The sequence below is a fragment of the Dermacentor andersoni genome, chromosome 3 (genome assembly GCF_023375885.2).
Source record: "Dermacentor andersoni chromosome 3, qqDerAnde1_hic_scaffold, whole genome shotgun sequence".
NCBI classification, from domain to species: domain Eukaryota; kingdom Metazoa; phylum Arthropoda; class Arachnida; order Ixodida; family Ixodidae; genus Dermacentor; species Dermacentor andersoni.
In genome coordinates this window covers 71,794,769-71,812,256 of record NC_092816.1, presented here as the reverse complement: position 1 = coordinate 71,812,256, position 17,488 = coordinate 71,794,769, and the positions used below count along the sequence as shown (strand labels likewise).

The 17,488-nt window shown below is 45.6% G+C and overlaps 1 protein-coding gene across 9 annotated transcripts in view; it reads right to left on the bottom strand.

The window, feature by feature from the left end:
* The window catches only part of LOC126545400 (uncharacterized), a 101,558-nt gene that overhangs the window by 19,670 nt on the left and 64,400 nt on the right, over window positions 1-17,488 (bottom strand). For 7 of the 9 annotated variants that reach the window (XR_008608762.2, XR_007602377.3, XM_050193254.3 and 4 more), the window contains exons 15-16: window positions 10,556-10,706; window positions 6,543-6,631 (exon numbers count right to left, since the gene is read on the bottom strand). Coding sequence is in view for 7 of the 9 variants with exons in the window: in XM_050193254.3 (XP_050049211.1) it covers window positions 6,543-6,631; window positions 10,556-10,706 (240 nt within the window). In the remaining 2 variants the exon portion in view is untranslated. Of the gene's footprint in view, window positions 1-6,542; window positions 6,635-10,555; window positions 10,707-17,488 lie in introns of all 9 variants that reach the window. The other 2 variants (XM_050193263.3, XM_050193274.3) reach the window with 2 other exon arrangements.

The window sequence follows — 17,488 nt, the reverse complement described above, 5'->3', positions numbered from 1 at the left end:
GTTCTCAAAGTTTTTGGAATAGTTGACATTTCTCAAAATGCACCAGTATTGTAGTTTTTGCTGTCTTTGGTTACACGCGACTTTTTGGGTCTCTGCCCTTTGATTTCGTGCACGACAATTTTCTGGCTCGCTGACAGTCCCTTCTCTGCAGCCCTCTAAAGGGCAAGAGGACCAGGTTTTATGCCCAGTGTAATGCAAAGCTCAGTATAAGCTCGCAAGCTGCCTACATTATACCTTACAACTGCCTCGTACACTGCTGCTTCTACAGAGAAAAGGGAGGCATGCTCTTGCTTCGATATTAATGACCAAATCATTGAATGTAGGCTTTCTGCAGCGTTCTGTGTCTTGTTGCCACTACACCGAGCCAGTAAATGAGGGTCAGACAAGCGTTGGTAGACCGGCAGCAGCGCTTGCACAACTCTGCTGGGAAGATAATACTTGTGTGGAGGTTGTGGCTTGCCTTCTGCCTCAGCTGAACGGTGCCTGCACCAGCTGCGGGCACCAGGTGGGCACAGATTGTGATGGGGCTCAGCATCTGTGGATGCGACGTGATATAGTGTTGTCATCGCTGTCCTTTGCATGTCTTCCACATTCGTGCTACTTCGCAGGGCTAGGCCATGGTAACTAGTCAATCTTCTTATCAAATCCTGTGTCAGGCCACCTTTCCCACCGAGTGCCTCTTCCTTCTTGGCTTTGCTCATAAGAGAGCGAAGTGCTGTGCCCATGCTTTCTTGAACATGGTTCAAACAGTCCTCCTTTGTGAGAGGTATGAACTCATATGTCTGTTCATTGCACAGGGCCAGATAGGTGCGGCTGTCTCCATCACAGATTACATCTGTGTATCTGAGGTCGTTTTTGCTAAGGGAGCGCCAAAAAAGCTGTAGTGCGGCTTCAACTTCCATGCAACCTGCACTGACATTTTTTTTTTTTTGCAGTGGTGGGCCTTCTCCCATTCATGGTATGCAGGGTTGCTTTCGGTTGACCTTATTTCGCATCCAAGACAGAAGTTCAACAAGACTGTACAGTCGAGCCCAAGACCTGTGTAAAATTCTGTTACACAGCCTACACCAATGTGCGAGCTGTGCCCACGCTTTAGCCACGTGCCATCATACACAACTGTAATGTTCTTAGTCGAATTCACTTCCATTTCTTTGTAGATATCCTTGACAGCCCTCACAGCATCTGCAAAAACTGTTTGCGCAGCCACTTCAGCTGCTGGCTTGAGCACTTTCTTCAAATGCTTTTGGTATGCCTTCTGGTGCAGTCCTCGATGTGATACATTCATCACTGCCCAGAAGTCATCCAGAGAAGGGGTCCCTTTGCCAATGCCCCGGATTGCCTGCATAGATCTGAGCTTTATGTCGAAAATCCTCGCACCTTGCTTTCTTTGAGAGGACCACTGAGAGCTGATAACACCACAAGAACATTTTAGCACCATTTTCACCACAAGTCCAAGTCTGGTGTCCCGGTCCACTGCTAGGCCGGGCATCCGGCAGATCGGGCAGAGGGCATCCTTAATTAGCGAATTTAGAGCGGCCATTTGAACTACTGCGAACTCATCTTCTGGCGCAGGTGTTGTATCGCATTCCGGCAGCACGGTAAGCGCGAACTTCTGCTCAGTTGCCGACATCGCACCATTTCCGCTGACACAAAACTTGGTTCTCCGTATTGAATGGTACGATGCCCGCTGCATCGATGCCCGGCACAGCTCCGCTGATTGAAGGCATCTGCCGACGCGCCATTTATCACTTCCGAAATGACTATGGGCAAGACAAAGAGAAAACTCGCCTCGGTGTCTAGATCAGCATTGGTCCTGTGCCTGGCAGCCCACAACTGTTCAAGCAGAAGACACAGTGCCAGATTGTAATGCGAGAACTCGTTACGACAAAGCGGTGAACGATGGCAAAAATCGCGAAAGACATACAGCGAACACAAAGAAGCCTGCAACGAGAGAGCCGGAGCAGACGACAAGCCTTGCGGCAGCCGGAGGTGACCACGTGACCGCGCATGCAGCAGCCAACAGCAGCCGCGCGATCTCCCGCGCGCAAGCTTTGTCCAATCGCAACTGCTGCGCTTTTGAGCCATGGGAAATTCGAAAGGTCTCGCGAGCATCCCAATCACGAGCAAGCCACGCCGCAAGGACTTGCAAACAAAACAAGATCAAGATGGCGGTGCTCGCTTGAGTGGCTGAGAAATGGCGCTCGCGCCAACTAGGGGTATTTTGAGCGCTATTTAAATTATGGGATTTAACGTGCCAAAACCACTTTCTGATTATGAGGCACGCGGTAGTGGAGGACTCCGGAAATTTCAACCACCTGGGGTTCTTTAACCTGCACCTAAATCTAAGTACACGGGTGTTTTCGCATTTTGCCCCCATTGAAATGCGGCCGTTGCGGCCAGGATTCGATCCCACGACCTCGTGCTCAGCAGCCCAACACCATAGCCACTGAGCAACCACGGCGGGTATTTTGAGCGCTCGCTCGCTGCCGCGGCTCGTTATAAACTTTATTTGAAATAGTTTCGTGATGAATTAGACGTTGATATTTACAGAAACTGTAGTTTATAAGACATACTGCCCGAATATGTGGTTTTCCAAAAATTGACTTTTTTCGGTTATCAAAGGCCGCGTCCCCCCTTAAAGCTCATAGCTGTATTTAATTTGCGTCTCATTCTTTTAGCCACATTCCTGGTTGTGCCACATGTAGACATTGTACATTAACTATCGCAATCAGCAACTGCATTTCTTGGATTTTCACTTCAACTGGCTAAGCAGAATACCATAAAATGTATCTGGCCACAGTGCAACTCTTGCAGCCTCTCCTCAGGTTTCAAGTGTTTCATTCAACTGTGCGCATTTCAGAATGAAAGTCATCATTGGAAAAGCTGCAAATATGCGCACTTCTCAAGAAGCTTGAAAAGTAAATGTTGCTTATTCAAAGGGGCCCGAACCCCTTTTTATCGAAGTGGAGAAAGACATTTGAAGTGAAAATAGGCTATTTCAGAAATACTTTGCCGCAAAAGTAATTCAATGAGTTCAGCAGAAGTGGAGTTATTGCAAATGAAACACTGCCTCTGCTGTGAAGGCTACGACGCAGCAGGGTGTGCCCACTACTGCCTTTTGAACGTCACCGTGGCACGCAGTTGAAATTAAATTTCGTATGTTAAGGGGGGACACACGGGTCTTGAGGTGAAAAAATTGCGAAAGAAATCGATTTTTTGAAAATAAGATTTTTAATACCTACAGCTACTATTCCTTTAATTCACCAAGTTTCACATATCGTGGAAGCATATTTTGCCTGCAATATCAATTTATAACATCACTGTGAGCTGAATTCGGCTCAAAAACAACCGTTTTTATCGCGGCGTGTAGCACTTTTCCTACGCGCGCGATTGCAGCCATCTTGGTCTTGTTGGAAAGAGGAGCCTTTCTACTTCAATTTCCCGCCAAAAGTGACTCCGCCGGCTCGCCTGTGACGTTAAAATCCGGGGGGAAAAAAAAAGTCCACATGCACGATCCCATTCGCCGACTAGTGCGCGCGACCAGAAACGCGTGCTGTGGTTGGCTGCACGAGGTTTCTGTCGTCTGCTCCATTCCGCCGGCAACACGATGGCACATCTCGGTTTGTGACAAATGCGCAACGATGACCGATCCACCGGGGAAGTTCGCCACGAAGCACAACTTCGACAAGAAGAAGACTCAATCAGCTTATAACTTTCAAAAGCATTCCATTGCTTCAGAGAACATCGATAATCATCCACATCGTCCGCCGCCAACCGCAAGTGATGCTGAAGCTGCGGACGATGCCGAAGTAGGCCCAGCCAGCTCAACGAGGTGTTCCAGACAGCGGCCACGTTCGGCGTGACACTGCACTGTTGCAGCGCGCGGATTTGCTGCAGAGGAAGATGAATGCTCAAAAAAACTTCCCGAGTTCTTGTGTCAACGCCAGCGACAAAGCGGAAGTTGGATTTGCTCATTCACCCCGACGGCGTTGCAGCCATCGCTATCGTCAGTAGGACTCCGTGAATGCACCAATGTCGTTTGTCAAGTGCAAGGTGTGCGGCAGCAACGTTGCAGTAGGCAAAAGCGAACGGGAACATGGCCTCGCCATAAAGATCTTTATCACGTGCGCATGCTGTGGCGATATTGCGTTGGCGTGGAGCTCGACCCGCGTGAACGCCAACCTTGCCATGCGCGCGATGCAAGCCACCGGGAATCGGCGAACGGCGGGAAACAATGTTTTTGCCACATTTGGGTGGCCGTGGTCAGAGCGACTACGTTCCTGGTGGCTGTTAGCCACTTTTTACTGCAAAATACTGCCAAATTATTTTTGCACTTTTGATTAAAAGTGAATGTACTTCTTTCTTTTTCTCGTTCTCTCAAAACGCCCATTTTTGGCTGCTTGCTGGTTTGTGGCAGCGATCTCGCTGCCTTCAAGGCAGGTAGAGCCATAATTTTTGTTGTGGCTTGTAGCTGAGTATGCAAAGTACACAGTGGTAGGAACAGATTTTGGAATTTATGCTTTAAAATTTTTCAATTATTCTTTAGATCAGACAGCAGAGAACTCACATTTGGAACAGTAAATATTGAATTGTTATAGAGTTACTAATATTAGTTATATCAAAAAGGTATTCCTACCATTGTGTTCCTTATGTTTTCTAGTACTAGGCATGTGACAATATGAATTTTTTTAGAGTGGTTATTTTTCTCTTGTTTCTGCAAATGATGAACAATGAATTTCATTTTTATGTTCAGAAGTAAATGGCCTATCGGAAAAATAATTACATATTTGAAATCAGCACAGAAATCTTAATAAGGTTCGAACGTTTCATTATTATTAATAAATAAATGAATATTATATCAATAGTAGTGTCTCCCCTGAAAAGAACTGTCGGGTTGTTAGTGTGGAGAGAAAGCGAATGTCCTGCAGCTTTTCAAGCAGCTGCAAAGCGAAGGCAGCGAGGAAATCCCTATCTAGATTATTCCCCTAGAGCCTTCCGAGCCATTGGCTATGACAACTTCATGCATACAGGAGAATAAAATGCTTTTTTCACATGGTGGATAGTTTTTTCCACTTTTCTCAACACGCATTTTTTTTTTGGTAATAAGCAATTTTCCTGGAGGAATAGTTACTTGCTTAATTGTCCAATTTGAACAATTTTTGCTTTATCTGATAGCTAGGCTCCCAGGGAGTGCAGTAAGTCTATTATACCACATGTCTGCACCTTGAAACATATTGAAAATTTGAGGAAGGTAAAAAAATATATATATATCGCATGTCAAATTACAACTCGCTCATTCTTGACCAAATTTGGTGAAACTCGCCAAACTTGTTCAGTTTCTTTTGCAGATTCCAAAAATGCAACTTCATTCCTTCTAGCTTGCTTAGTTCGTTAGATAACTAAAAATAATTTGCCATTATGCGTGAAAGTAATTAAAAAATAATGGCTTGTTAAAAATTTTCTATATTCGTGTTTGTGGACTCGCTAAACCATAAGGGGCACAATAATGTAAGCAGATTTTAGTTTGTGAAATTATGTCCCATATTAAAGCTCACTGAATACGAGCGTCTCATAAGCGGTAATTACCCATTGAGAAATTGTACCATATAAAATATTTGTGAAAAGGAAATTAAAAAATTGCTCGGCTTCAGTGTGTGCTCCGTTCATTCAGCTATGCACTGCAAGATGTATTATTACTATATCTGCAACTGGAGCTGAGATATCTCATTTATGGATGCACTGAGAGGCCAAAATTTGCATTTTGAATAAAGTGAGAAAAACGAACAAAAGCTTTATTTAGACAAGAAAATTGAGAAATGTAAACACATTTGCACTTGCAAAGCACTAATATGCTCCTGAGGCATAATCCCTTTGATTACTGCCACTTTTATGCGCAACAAGCGCTTCTTCAGTGCTTGTTGCACAGTGTCTGCAGATGAACGTTCGTGTGCAGATGAGACTAATCGCTGCCGATCGTTTTCTCTCTTGCGTTTGGTGCTTCGCTGGCCAGGATTCATGCTAAGCTCACGTAGGATTCCAACTGAGGTTCTTTCACGGCCTGCATTGAAGTTCACGAGCCCCGAAAAAAGTTCAATAACCGTGCCGACTCTGATGTGGGACGAATGCCTGTGTGTCATCCAAGACCTGTCATGCAATAATGCCTTACATTTTCCAGCTGCTGGAATGCTGCTTGTTTTCACTTAAATTTAGTGGCCACACTGGTAGAGTTAACACCCGATCCCCCAGAGGGCCATACATAGCCCGTGCGAATAGCTGCGTACAACGGCTTTTAGACATTTACAAATATGAACACTCCGGCAAGTGCATGCAAAGGGCAGTCAAATGCCCAAGAGGTATCGAGGGGCCACCACATCTTTTGACGACACTTCCCACAGGAGAATGAAGCGCAGCACAACTGGGGTGCACGAAGACAAAGATGCCCTTATGCCCACAATAAACCCTCAGCTGTCTCCAAGAAAACACCCAATCATGCTCAACGAAAGAAAACTTAAAATAGGCAAGACAAAACTGTAGGCACTCACATAGTATGGCATGGCAGCATTTCCCACAAGGAACTGGTGGCCCAGCATGGCAGTAGGCACTCCAGGCGGCATCGTAGGCATGGTCTTGCCTGCTGCGCAACAGCACGCTTATTTTGTAACAATTACAATGCAAGCAAAATGCAGCACACAACGGGCATCCTACAGCACTGTGATAGCATATTGTTTAAGGGGGGATGCGAGTTCCAGAATATTCAAAATGTCAGAAAAATTTATTTTGACAAAAAGGCATTTTGGGAATGTTCGTGCCTTCAAGCACCTGATTTCAAATTATTAACGCTGATGCCAATTGGTAAACAGGAAAAAATCTGCTTTAAAAACACCAAGAGAGCTCTGAGCCAAGCATTATTGCTTCAAACTTCCCTAACCGTCACCACGGGCTTGTGTTGAAGCGGCCTTCAGTTTGCGCATTTTGTGCCAGCTCAAAATGGCGCTGCTCAAACAGAACGACCACTCTTGCCACTTTTCTGAGAACGATTTCGGACCTCCGATTAGGTGGAGTGCACGCCGGTTCTAAAATGTTTCTTATTTTTGATTCAATAAGAACTAAACTTCACTGCTTCTATCACTTTTTCATGCAGATTTTAAACTTGTAATTTGCTTTTTGATAGCTACTCTGGTTCAAAAATTATCGTATTTGCTCGGATCTAGGCCAACCCCGATCCTAAGCCTACCCCCGAATGTCTGAAGTCACGAAAAAACTTGCCTCCAATGTAAGCCGAACAAAAAGTGAAGACAGCGTTCACAAAATGAAAACGGCATTTATTTAATATGAACATGTCGAGCTAACTCTACATCGTCATCGCTGCTAGCCTCGTATGCTTTTGGACACATGCAAGCTTGTGTCCACGCGCCCACACATGCATGCACAGACCGTGTGGTGCTTGTACGCATCGAATCATGGCGCGATCTCAGTGAACAGCTCCTCTCTGTTATTGCGCACTTATCTTCCTTATCGCTGTCATTCCCTCGTTGCGGTACACATAAAAAGCGTCTGCCATTGCCCCCTCCAACGATGGACGTTTTTCTCATCGATGCTGAAGTACTGCTCGGCTTTCATGGTGCCTCTGTGCAGCTAGTAGTGGCTGCGATACTTTGCCAGATGGTGCTTAGCTATGCACCATATTTATCATTTTCAATTACAAACTGGTGCGTTCTTTAATATCTTCTAATCTAAGCCGACTGTAGAGTTTAGTATATTGACCTAGATTCAAATAAATACGGTATCGACGTCTGAAAATAAACTTAATGAGTACTTCTTACGGGGAATTTTGTTTTGCAATTTTGCCTTGCTAAACACAAAAAGTAAGTGCATGACCCTAATGCCAAAGATATTGTTCCAGGGGGTGATGCTATTTTTGTTTGTGCGAAAGCATTCTAGAGGTAAGCAGATGAACATTTAAGTGAATATTTTTATTTTCACTCATTATTACTTTTAATTATAATTTACAAAATGATGCTAGAGTAATAGAAATAGCATCACCCTCTATATCATTTCAATACAAGTACACTGATACCAAATTTGTTATTGTCACTCAACAACAACATATAATAAAGCCACGTAAGAATGAGTGTGGTGCGTAAAAACACTGAACTGAGAAAAACGCATTTTAAGTTTAGACAGCTATAACATTCTCTAGATTGCAGCTACAGCAATATTAATGACAGCATTCTCTACCTCTATATTTCACAAGAATGGCCATACTAAATATATGACTGTACTCTGCTACAGAATATTTACTGAATTAACTAACTTGGTTACTGTCATACACACTGTGGGGATGCGCGACTCTCACGCGTCCCCTGATATGTTGTTTTTCCGCATGGCTCCCGTCTCCTGCAATCCGGCTTTGCCGCGTGGCCTAGGGTCCGCGGCGGTTCGTGTGGTTGAAGCGCAGTACGAGAGATGGTGCGAGTGTTGCGCTGCTAACGCCGCCTACCAGCGGGGTTACTTGGGCGCGGAAGGACAAAGCTTTGGCTGCGGGTCGGTGAACGCTACGGACGTCCCGCACAGACAGTCTTGCGTGGCCTCCTTCGAACGCGCCGCCGTTCGCTTGACCGTACGCGCGAACAACCAGGTGTTGGGATCCAGCATGGGGAGAACATATTCGCTCGTTATCCGGTTCCAGTGAGCCTACTTCCTAGATTGTCGCGCGCCCATCGGCATGTTTTGTGGGTAGCAACTCGGCTAGCAGGCATTGATCTATGAAAGGTGCAATAAATGCCCTTGTGATTGTTTGCACTACTGTACTGTCGTTCCTTTGTCCAAAGAGCACGAGTGAGAACCCCACAACACACACACACTTCATTCTACATACAGCATGCCAGGGGTACATGCAGGGTCCTTTGCTTGTTTGCCATTTTGAAAGCCTGGCCTTGGTAGCACTACTGCCCAGATGCTCCTTTTCTAACTTCCAAAGCCTGCTCCTGTCCTTCTCAAGGCTGCGGCACACTAAGCAATTCCCTGCACTGTAGCTCAGCTTCTTGGCAATTTGGGTGCTGCCCTTCGTCATACTGTGAGTGAAGCAGCTGATAGCCTCAGCCACTGCCCCTTCAGTGCTGCGCAGTGAGGCATGCCGAGTTTCTGGGACCTGCTCCCAAACCATGGCGGGCAGGCTTTCATTGGAGTTTTGGGCGATTCCATCACTGCATTGCTCGAACAGCGCTTCGTCACTAAGACACCTGAACACAAACTCCAGTGCCTCACAAACAAAATCCGGCAGGCTGTTCTGATGTGGTTAGCTTAGCCACAGCTCTGTTGAACTTGCACCGTGACCCTGGGCCATCATGTGTGCTTTGTCCGTAGAGGACACGTGCTGCAGTGTGGCCTGAACAGCCTTCTGCATTCTTGGCACATCGTTTCTGTGGCTTCTCAAGGCATAGCCTTAGTAAGAATTGTTCTTCTTGATCTTGTCTTGTGTCAGCATTCCTTTACCACCAAGTGGCTCACGTTGAGCTTTCCTTTTGTCCAGAAGTGTGTGCAGGGGACGTGCCACGCGCTTGTGTACGTGGTTGACACAGTCTTCTTTTATTCTTTTTTTTTGTACTTTTATGTAGCCGTAGATCATCCTCTGACAGGGCATGGGGGGGACCTCACATGCTCCGCCCAATCAGAGACCCGAAACCACCATTCGGGAAAGAGGAGAGAGCAGTTGTTCGCGTCACCATGTTGAGATGGTGCAAAATATGTACAAACAAACCAGCTTCAAAACATGCCCAAGATGGCAGCAGTCCAAGATGCACAGAAGATGAACAAATTTTGCCTGCCGCAGGTCGTATTGTGGCTCCCATGGAGTTTTGAAAGTTATGTTTTTTTTTCTATTTGCCAACTGAACTCAGTATTAATAAATTGAGGACAGGTGCTTGAGAAGGCACAAGCATTCCTAAAATGTGTTTTTCTAAATATCCATTTCTTGGCCATTTTTTACCATTGTAGAACCCTCATCCCCTCTTAACCTGTACTAAAGTATGTCAGGACTATAGTACTCACTGTCCGTATCAGCAAACTTTTGGGCCACTGTTTCTCATATGGTGAGTTTGGGCATCTTTAGTTCACCAAGAATACTTTTGTGAAGCCCTACGGCGTGCAAGGGCACCAGGCTGAATGTCAACATACGACACGTTGCAAGGCTGCATTATTTCCTAGTGGATGCCAAACATGTGGCCAGGATAAGTAGAGGTGTATTGGTTTGACAAACCTTCCTGGTTACCTCTGGCAGCTACTTGAGGCTTTAATTTTAATAAGAAAGTAAATGAACCCACGCCTCAAAACTGACCCAACACTGTGGTCTCGCTGCATCGACAGCGCTTTCACACGAGCTATGCTGCAGCAACTGTTTCAGATTGTTCACCCTAAGAGCGACAAGTGCGCTGTTTCTGCTGATGTTGACATTAGACGCACATAGCATTGAAATAGGATCTAGAATGCATATGACATTCACCCATCACAGCACCAATTTTGGCTTTGCCACCTAGTGGTAGGAAAAGCTACTAACTCCACTCACTTGCTGACATGGAGTTCTTAAGCACAGACGTCGTTGCTGTGGCACCTGCTAATGAGGAGGCTGTTGTCGCTAGCGTCGAAGCTGGCCCAGAGGGAAGCCCCGTTGCTGTGGCAGGGACATGCGAGTTCTCATACGTGTTGTGCTGCAATTGGTCAAGAGAAGAGAATAAAATTAAGCACAGAGAGAATGCAAACAGGTCTGACTTATGAGCCACGTCAAGATAAATGAAAAAGGCTCCCTAGAGAAACGGGAAAGGCATCACTCTCATGCAGATTCATGTTTGTCACAGCAAAACATTGTTCATCCCTAACACCAGTAGTGAACTTTTGAAGAAGAACTAGAAATGCAAAAATAATTTTCTCAGAGGAAAGAAAAGCTCACAAAGCTGGTGAAATAGCCTAGTAATTGCCTTTGAGGGAGTTGCAGCAGAGTTGTACTTATAAAAACAGTGCTTTGCACCACCTAATGCCACACTCGGTCACGGTTTAAAAGATCCTTGCCACTGCGGCACTTTTTCGTGCTGTTCATCTATTCCCTTTGCCCTGCAAGACTCTCCGCTTGTGAATCTGGTACAGCAAAGGCTCATTATTGCCATATGGGCAGCAGAAAGAAGTGGCACCAGAAACAACAAAAGCCCTACCATGATTACCGTATATATTCGAACCTAGGTTGATAGTTTTTTTGCAAATGATCATACACCAAACTCCAGGGTCAGCTCAGATTTGAAATTTCTATAAGACATGCCAGTTTGAAATTGATAAACATAGATGGCGCCATCTAGGAAAGTCAGTATTGCAGCCGCTACTAGTCACATGAGTAGCCAACTGAAATGTAGGTGCAATATCGCCATTTTGACCCGTGTTATATCGGAACTGGTTCTTTATTCTATGGTGCAGCGGGGCATTACCCTTATGGCACCAAGCAGGCGATGCCATTATAGCGCCGCTTCCAAACGAAAAGTTGTGATCGTCAAGCTTTCAAGCCAGGCAGGAGTTCAGCATCGATGAGAAAAATTTGTCGTTGGAAGGGGCAATGGGAGATGGTTTTTTGCTTGTGCCGCAACGATGATGGCATTTGTTGTTTGCTGATGACAGCGATAGGGAAGATAGAGACGACGCTAGCAGCGATGATGTGGAATGAGCTCGGCATGATCATTATTCAATAAATGCTGTCATTTTGTCAACGGTGTCCCCTCACTTTTTTTGTTCGGCCTACATTCGAGAAATTTAGTTTTTGTGGAGACGCTGTGGTCCGTATACTTTTGCTCACGAGTGTACGTAGGCGTACTTGTGTGATTACGCCCGCTCTCCGGCTGGGAGCATGGCGCCCGCGAGAAGGGCAGACGGCATTTGGTTTGAAATTTCAGCTCTTTCTGCGGCGCCTAGCGATGCAATACTGAGCAGACATGATCGTTAGTATGCATAGCATGCACGGCGCTTGTCAGCTCAAATCACTGCAGGCACATCTGAAAAAGCTCGGAAGGCCAGCCAGTACACTAATTAGGCATATCGGTGCTCATACTGTGACAGTAGATGGTGGGTGCACGTGTGTATAATTACGGAATATGTACTGTGTCCCATGACAATTGCCCCCTTACCGCACTTGTTATGGCTCACCACGTTACATTGTTGTAAGGAGGCAAGCTGACTGGCGGGAACCGGCATTATGCAACACGCTGTGCTTTTCTAGCTTCAAAACAAATCGCGAGGACCACAAAGGCAGAGTGGGTACACCACTGCTGACAGCAGCAAATTCTTTCAATGAAAAACACAGCACGGAACGGCAAGAAGCTTAATAGCGAACGTCGAAGCAGCTAGGCCAAGCGTTGCTGCGGTGGTGGTTGCGGCTGCCAGCAGATGCGAGAGCGTTGGTTCGAGGCGGCAAGGTAATCAAATTGGCGGAAATGGCGAGGGCTTTGATTAATGCTGTTTCTGATTGGTGGTCACGGCAAATTGGCAGAAATGGCGAGGGCTTTGATTAATGCTGTATCTGATTGGTGGTCACGGCAAAAAGTCGTACGGCGAAGGGTTCTCACATCCGAAATTTCAGACGTTCTTATACATTGACTATATATTCTAATTATACATTGGGGACATGGTGGCGCCGCAAAGCAGTCCGAATATCAGGTGTCCGGAAAGTCAGTCATTGACGTTACACTGGCAACGCCTCCAGCGGACGACACGGTGTCAAAGAGGATCCGTTACGATTCCTCTCTGTTACTCGAGTCAGCATTACCGCGACTTTTGTTCCCTTTTAACAGAATAGAAGTACAAATTCCCTAATAGAAGCACAAGTTCCCCGAGTTTTCCCTGAGTATTTCCAGAATATTCAAAATCTCTGAGAATTCCCGGTTTTCCTTGGTATACACCCCGAGTACAGTGCATACAAAACTATTGGCACTGTGCGCACTTTGTTCACACCGCAGATCACTTCCAAGATACGGTGCCTGCACAGCCGAGCATTGAAGGCGTGTTTCTGCCCTGCCTGCTGCCCTCACAATATTAAGCCACGCGATCATCAGCTGACCCTCGCAAGTCAGTTGTCAGCCCATGTTGACATGTCAAAAGTACAGTTTATACGCCCCGTTGTAAAAAAAATTGCCACTAACTTCGTCCGCTCTAGCAGATAGTATGTTGTAGCGCAGTCTGTTAAAAGTGAACTTTGTTGCATTAATAAAACAGGTAGAACAAACTAAGGCTGAAATATGGTCCGCTATATCCGAAAGTCTGTTGTACGCGGGTCTGTTGTAACGAGCTTAGACTAATGAAGTTGCAGCCAACACGAAAATATATTTAAGACTATACATTCGTTACCTGCAGATACCAGAAATACTTCAGACCTATTTCGTTATATACAGATGTGACTAATCAACAGGCTCACGTAGAATGATGCTTCCTTCCCTCAGCTTCAAGCGTTTCATTCAGCTGTGTAAATTCTCAGGAGAACGAAAGTCATGATTTGCTTCATCATTGGGAAGGCTTTAAGGGGAGACACTGCTCTTAGGAGCCGAAAATTTGCCCGAAAATCGACTTTTCAGAAATGTCATTTTCGTGTTCCTACTACCATCCCACACCTGTCTGCAACTTTTTATTCAAAAATACCTCGTATTGATGGCGTAACAGCGATTCAAAGATTTGTTGCCACGCCCACAGCCCTTTAAATTGTGGACAAAGTGCGCTTATTTTGGTATCATTGAAAAGCTCGCGCGTTTGGCTTCTTTTTATCACTCAGTAAGTAACCCTGTGCTTGCCGCCTTCACAAATAAAACGAGGGAAAAAAAAAAAAAAAAAAAAAAAAAAAAAACGTGCATAGAAAGTAGTCATTGGCCAGTTAGGATCACGTGGCTCCGATGGCGTCATGTTATTGGCTTAGGGCACTGGATAGGAAAATTTGGCTGGTAGAGGCGCCATTTTGTCTTTGGTTGCGACCGCGCCACGACAAAATGCCTGGAGGACCGAAAAAGTTCCACACTGTAAATCAGTTCGGCCGAAAGCGAGCAAAAATTAAGAAACGTGCTAAGGGCACGACATCGCGGGACACTGCAACGGATGAGCGAGCGACTTTCGTCGCTAAGGCACCCGACAACAGCGATGGAGGTGATAGCGGTCCAACAGTGCGCGGCTCTGGAACCGATGAGCAAGTGACTCGCGGTGCTGGTGCATCCGACAACGGCGGTGCATCACGCGACTCTACAACGGGTCAGCAAGCGATTCGCAGCGATGCTGGTGATAACGATCTGCAGACTGACTGCATCCTTCGCGCCGAGTCTGGCGTGTGATAGTTGACGCTAGAACTGTCACGAGCAGCGAAATAGCTCAAGTGAGTGCCCGTGATCAAGTCAGGCTTGATAGACTCGAGTCTATGCTGGCAATAGCGCGAAAGACTGCTGTTTTCACTGATGCAAGCGATGCGTCATCGGCTTCAGCCATGGACATTGCAGCTTTATACGCGATTGTTGACCTGAACCTTGTCAATGTACTGCTTGCTGCCTTTAGGTGCAAGGTATGCGGAGGGTGTGCGAAAGTGGTCACGGGCGACCGTGACTACGCCCTCGCCAAGAAACTGGTCGTGTTGTGCGAGAATTGTGGTGAAGTTGCGGCACAATGGAACTCGCGCAGAGTTGATGGTGAAAAGACATGTAATCCGTTTGAGATTAACATGTCAGCCACACGTGCAATGATCAGCAGTGAAAATTGCCAAACAGCCATGAACGACATCTTCGTGTCGATGGGGCTTTCGCGCCGGGGACTCCACAATAAAACGTTTCAGCGGCACCTAAAGAAGACGCTAGAGCCTGCTGCCACCCGAGCTGCTGCGACCGTTATGACTCGGTGTGCGAAAGAAGTCACTGAACTGTATGAGGACATTAGTTTTAGACACAAAAAGAACATTGCCGTGTGCTACGACGGAACTTGGCCGACAAGGGGACATTCCTCACATATTGGTGTTGGAACTGTTGTTGAACTCTTCACTGGATATGTGCTCGATTACCATGTGATGTCTAACTTTTGTTTGGGCTGCGATAATGGCCCTAAGCCAGACAGTGAGGGCTATGACCTTTGCAAGTTGAGCCACCAGTGCCAAAAAAACACAAGCTGCAAGTCTGGCCAGATGGAAGTAGATGCAGGCAAAATCTTGTTTGAGAGGTCGCTTCAGCAACATAACCTTCGCTATACCATCATGTTGTGTGACGGTGACAGCCGCACATACAATGCAATTAAAGAAGCGAAAGTTTACGGATACATTGAAGTAGAAAAGGAGGATTGCATCAACCATGTGAGGAAACGCATGGGCACCGCACTCCACAACTTATTACAGAAACACAAGGGTGAAGGCAAATGAAGCCTCGGTGGCAAGGGGAGATTGACAGCTGAGCTGGTCGACAGGTTGGCTGTCTACTATGGGCGAGCCCTAAAATCACATGTTGATGATGTGGAAGCCATGAGCCGCGCAGTGATGGCAACTTTTTATCGTGTGACTTCCGCTGACAGTTGCCCAAACCATTCCCTGTGCCCGGCTGGTGAGCAGTCTTGGTGCCCCCACAATGCAGCAAAGGCCAAAGGGGAGCCAGAGCCTAGGCACAAATACAATTTGCCTAGTGATGTCGCTGCAGCTCTTTTGCCAGTGTACCAGCGCTTGTCAGAGAAGAGCCTGCTGCAGAGGTGCCCGAGGGGCAGGACTCAGAATTCGAATGAGTCTCTGCACTCTGTAATCTGGAGCTTGCTAGCAAAAGAGCAGCACTGGTCTCTTGTTGCAGTACAGGCAGCTGTTGCAAAAGCTGTGCTGAGTTTTAATGCCGGCAACGAGTATGCAGCTGCAGCAGTGCTAGCAGAACTGGACATGAATATAACACCCACTGGGTCCAGCAGGGCAAAAGAAAAGGACTTGCGGCGCAGTACAAGCTCTACCCAAAAAAAGGGCAGCATCACTTGGCCTTGCTAAGGCCAAGTGACCAAGTGGCCTTGCTAAGGCCAAGTTTTGCTGCCTTGCTAAGCCAGCAAAAAAAAGCACTATGACAGCATGCATCCTGACTACTCCCCTGGTTCATTTTGAGATATATCGGTGGGGGGGATCTGTGAATAAACGGAAATATTTTGGCCCGTTTTCTCAAAGCAGCATTTCTGATGGTGTCACTGTCTTGGAGCAACAATATATTCAGTTGTGCTTATCCTACAGCAGTAATTCTTTTGCCAGAAAGGTAGTGAATTGGTCAGTGAAGCAGGCCTAAAATATGAATAAATATCATTACAGAAAATTTCTAAAAATAATAATTTTTCCTGGCAGCTGCATTAGCTTTTACTTTGAAAATTTTGACATGCTCTAATGTTGGTCCAAATTTGTGAAAAACATTAATTCTTGCCTGGTTGGACCCCTGTATCATCCTTGATCAATTTAGTATTCAAGCATTTGACGTAATCACCACGAACATGTCCTGAAATGTTTTTTCTCGTTATCTCAAAACGAAATTTTTGATGGTAGTGTAGTTTTGGAGTGACGATATCTCTGGTTCTACTCATCTTATTGCAACAATTCTTTTTTCGTCAGAAAGGTGGACAAATTGGGAGTGCAGCAGGCCTAAAATGTGAACAAACATCATTACAGAAATTTTGAAAAAGTAATGATTTCTCCAGGGTTTCACTAATGCCTTCTGCTTACAAAAGTTTGACATGCTGTAACTTCGGCATAAATCAGTTTAGAACATTCATTCTTGTAGCACTGCAACCTCTGATCATTCAACATCACTTTGATGTGCCAGTCTCCTTCATTAACAGCCAGCATTGTAGAGAGAACTTGCCTCCAAATTAGTCCATACAAAAAAACATGAATTGCTTATTTGAAATCAGCATGTCAAAATACATAAGTGATAGAAGTTTTATCAAATTGTGGCCACAAATAAAAAAAGAAAATTTAAGTTAAAAATTGTTAAAAATTGGCTGGGTGCACATGCGAGCAGCATTCAAATAAATACTGTCACTATTGTGCATGAGTTGCATTTGTTTCAAGGTAAGGGTGTCTTTTCGGTACTTGTGCCACTGAAAAAGATTTCTTTCATCTTTAGAATTCGTTAGTTGGGGGATCGACCTATATTCCGGTCCGACCTATAGTCCGATTTTTATGGCATGTTATTGCTGCAAACTTGCAGATATTAACAATATTATTCAGTACGGATACGGATTGTGTTGATGTCCCGCATTGTCACAGTAGCAGCCACCCGTTTGTTGACTTATCAGCATTTCACAGCAATTGCGAGATGCATTTTCTTTCTTTTTTTTTTGTAGAAAATTTCCTTGTGATACATGATGACGACGTGGCCATGCAACATATTCCGAGTTGTGAGGATTGAGTGTCAAAACTCTTCCGAGGCCGTGGACGGCAGACCGAGATTACGAATTTTTTCAATAAAACATGATTTTTCTGTTATGT